Source organism: Mus caroli, chromosome 3 (assembly GCF_900094665.2).
Source record: "Mus caroli chromosome 3, CAROLI_EIJ_v1.1, whole genome shotgun sequence".
Taxonomy (NCBI): domain Eukaryota; kingdom Metazoa; phylum Chordata; class Mammalia; order Rodentia; family Muridae; genus Mus; species Mus caroli.
In genome coordinates, this window is record NC_034572.1 from 95085288 (window position 1) to 95089184 (window position 3897).

At 46.0% G+C, this 3897-nt stretch overlaps 1 protein-coding gene across 2 annotated transcripts in view; it reads right to left on the bottom strand.

The window, feature by feature from the left end:
• Ttf2 (transcription termination factor 2) overlaps positions 1 to 2553 on the bottom strand; it is a 31808-nt gene extending 29255 nt beyond the window's left edge. For both annotated transcript variants that reach the window (XM_021158771.2, XM_029475500.1), the window contains exons 1-3: positions 2503 to 2553; positions 2316 to 2418; positions 37 to 123 (exon numbers count right to left, since the gene is read on the bottom strand). In XM_021158771.2, the coding sequence (XP_021014430.1) occupies positions 37 to 123; positions 2316 to 2418; positions 2503 to 2530 (218 nt within the window). In that variant the 5' untranslated portion in view covers positions 2531 to 2553. The remainder of the gene's footprint in view (positions 1 to 36; positions 124 to 2315; positions 2419 to 2502) is intronic.
• Between the last annotated feature and the right edge of the window lie 1344 nt (positions 2554 to 3897).

Sequence of the window (3897 nt, forward strand, 5' to 3'; positions counted from 1 at the left end):
GGGGGGGGGGGGGGGGGGGTTCCTCTGGACACTCACCTCCATTCTTTCTTGTCCTGTGGTAGAAACAAACCCTGAAGCTCGACCACAAACTCCTCATGCAATAAACAGTGAGAAACAGGAATACTAGAAGAGAAGAACACAATAACTTTAGAAGACAAGAAATAGAGAGAGGCCAGCAGTCTGAAGTCAAATCCAAGCTTGAATTCTTATTTTTATTTGCGTATTTGGAGACAGAGTCTCACTGAGTAGCCCTGGCTGGCCTGGGACTCACTACCTAGACCAGTGTAGCCCCAAACTTGCAGCAATCCTTCCTCTGCCTCTTGAGTCCTAGGATCACAGGTGTGTGCCACCACACCCAGCCCAGCCACAGATGTGACACCAAGGTGTCCTGGGTTTGTAAGTCCCACAGATGGTTATCTGTGTGGCTTCCTGAGGAAAGAATCCATAGTCTTTCTCTCCTCTTTCTTTCTAAACCAAAGCATGACCATAATTATTTTTTTCTTCCTGACTGTCTTATGATGACCACATTGCAACCCTGCCAGGGATGGCTTATAGTCTAAGGCAGGCTTTAGGGCAGGCCTGCTGTGATTTCTTCTCAGGTTCTCCCATTACCCTTTATCCATTAATACCCTATTAGCTGCCACTGTTACTCAAGTGTCTACCTCTAACAATAACTTACTCATGTGCTGCTTGCCTGGCATAAAATCTTAAATGCCCCTCATTACTTATAGGAAAAAAAAATATGCGAACAGGTTTGAGTGAAGGTCTAAAGCATTCTCCCGTGACTTGTAAAACTGTCTGCAGCTTGCAGTCTGCTCCTCAGACACACTGCAAGCCCCGAGTGAAAGTACTGTACTAGTCTGTACTGCAGTGTAGCCATGTAAGTGGCACACTGTTTAAGAATCTTCACTCTCTTTTTCAAGACTGATTTATTTGTATTTTATGTTTAGGGATATTTTGTCTGCATGTGTGTCTATACACCAAGTACATGCTAGGCCTTCAGAGGCCAGAAGTGGGCACCTGATCCCCTGGAAGTTATAGACATTTGACAGCCCCTTAGTGGGTGCTAGAAATTGAAGCTAGGGCCTCTGGAAGAACAGCCAGTGCTCTTAAAGGTTGGCCCATCTCTCCAGTCCACAGGAACATTTCTCTTAATGTTGAATCAAACCTAAGACCAACATTGATACACAATTCCTATAAACATGAGAATACATGTGTCTTAAAACATTTGAGCAGGGTACCAAATCTCAGTATATTTAGAAACATCATCTATATATTTCTAGAAATAAATAGTAAATTCTGGTGCAAAGTGGAGACACAAATCATACAAGTTATTCCAGTACTAATATCCATTATATAGCTATGATACTGAAAAAAAATAACCATGCTCTACAAAGTCCAGCTGAATAGAGAGCAGGGGGAAATGTTAAATGACACCTCAGTTTAATTTCACTTCGAGAATGTCAACACCCGGTATCTTAAGATTGTCACACTTGACGGGCGGTGGTAGCGCACGACTTTAATCCCAGCACTTGGGAGGCAGAGGCAGGCGGATTTCTGAGTTCAAGGACAGCCAGGGCTACACAGAGAAACCCTGTCTGGAAAAACCAAAAAAAAAAAAAAAAAAAAAAAGATTGTCACACTTGACTTCCCTCACTTTAGACAAGATGCTTGAGGTTTCTAGGTCTCAGCTTTCACATCTGCAGAACCTGCGACCCACATCAACCTCTGATGTTTCTTTCAGCACTAACTCCCTAAAGCAGTGGTTCTCAACCTTCCTAATACCTGTTACAACAGTTATGGTGACCCCAATCATAAAATCATTCCCATTGCTACTTTATAACTGTAATTTTTGCCGTTTTGAATCGCAATGTAAAAATATCTGATTTGCAGGGTATCTGAAATGCAACCCCTGTGAAAGGGTCCTTAGATCCTGAAGGTCGTGACCCACGGGTTGAGAAACACTGCCCTAAAGACTCTGGCTTTCTCTGGGTTGTTAACGTCATGCCACTAGATGAAGGAGAAAAGCTTGTGTCTAATTATTATGTTTTAACCTTAAACGTAAATTTTAAATGGCGACCTAAAATTGGTACAAGACTAGCAAATTAATTCCCATGTCCACTGTTTGTTTACACTTTTTAGAGGGAGCAGAAAGGATCCCGGGGCAAAGGGGAGTGGTAAGTAAGGCCAGACAGGTGTCTAGAAACTTGAAGCAGACTCTAGAAGGATCCGAGTGTGGGTGAGTCCGCGTCCCAAGGCAGCTGAAGTGACCAGGCTGGGTCACTCCGTGGAACCGGGCCGGGCTGGAGACTCACTCGGTGGCCTGCACGAAGCCGCATGTGTTCGTCCGGCACACGTAGAAACTCTTTCCCTTATTCGGGCCATCGCGGACGCCGGTCTTTAAGAAGCAGGCGTCCCCTGAGGAAACAAGAAGGTCAGCAACGGCCACTCTAAGCCAGTCCCACGGTCCCCGGGAGGGAACTCCCGAGACTGAGGCCTTACCGTGCTCCGGACACTTAACCAGGTCCATACCGCAGCCAGGAAACCCTGGCCCGCTGGGTTTCCGTCTTTGACTCCGCCCCGTCCCGCCCACCACAACACTCCACCAATCAAGCGGGAGAGTCTCTCACTTTCAACCAATTACAGCGTCCCTCAGGCTTGGCGCTCTCTGAAATCAAACTTGGAGTGAGGAGGCGTGGCCTAGGTCCAGTGAGGATGCCGGGCAGCTCCCTGGCTTGGGGAAAGCAGGACTTAGAGAGGAGTGGACGAGGCTGAGCCTGGGAGACTACAGAGGAACCACTAGACCCAGAGGGAGCCAGAACCGCTTGCCTGCTCGGGAAGCAGCCACTGTGTGCGGGAACACTTCAATTTGAGGCGGCCGAAAGGCGGGAGCATCCCTTAAAACTGTGGGAATCTATTGCATAGTCTGTAATACGCACAAAGACTCCCTTAGGACCCCAGGTGTGGACGCCCTGGGTCTGAGAGAAGAACCTGAGGGCAATACAAGACCTTGCGTGCTTACTAATTTTACATTGTGTGTTGTGCATTGCCAAACCTTTTGAACTTATTTTGCATTTGTACTTTAAAAAAACCGAGAGTGATGTTAAAAGCATTTGAAATTGTAACCAAGGGGCTAGAGATATGGCTCAGCATTTAAGAGAGTTTGCTGGCTGTTCTTGCAGACCTGAGTTTGGTTCCTAGCACCTATTTTCGGCCTCTCACAACCACTTGTAATCCGGCTCCAGGCCTCCATGGACTCATATTAACTTGTGCACACAGAGAGACACATACACAGAATTAAAAATAAAATGAGTCTTTAGAAATTGTAATGGAGGCCGGGCATGGTGGCACACGCCTTTAACCCCAGCACTTGGAAGGCAGAGGCAGGCAGATTTCTGAGTTCAAGGCCAGCCTGGTCTACAAAGTGAGTTCCAGGACAGCCAGGGCTACACAGAGAAACCCTGTCTNGTCTACAAAGTGAGTTCCAGGACAGCCAGGGCTACACAGAGAAACCCTGTCTCGAAAAACCAAAAAAAAAAAAAAAAAAAAAAAAAAAAGGAAAGGAATTGTAATGGATTCTTTCAGTGAGCAGAGCAAAAGGGGAGGAATGACTATCGGAGCTTGGTTGCAATAGCCATGACTTCATATTTCAGCAGTTGAAGATCGTGTGTCTTGGAGTGGCACACACAACTGCTATGAGGACAGAAAAGCTGCAGTGTCTAAGAAGTCTGGGCTATATGGAGACTGTAAATGTTTTAGGAGGCCAGAGGACTCCTCCAGACAGTCCCAAGGTATCGTTTATGAATTAAGCAGTTCTTACTAAATAGCTTTTTTGGTGTCCCAAGAGGAGTAGGTGTTTGAGAAATATAAAGTTCACTTAATGCATACATTTAAAGC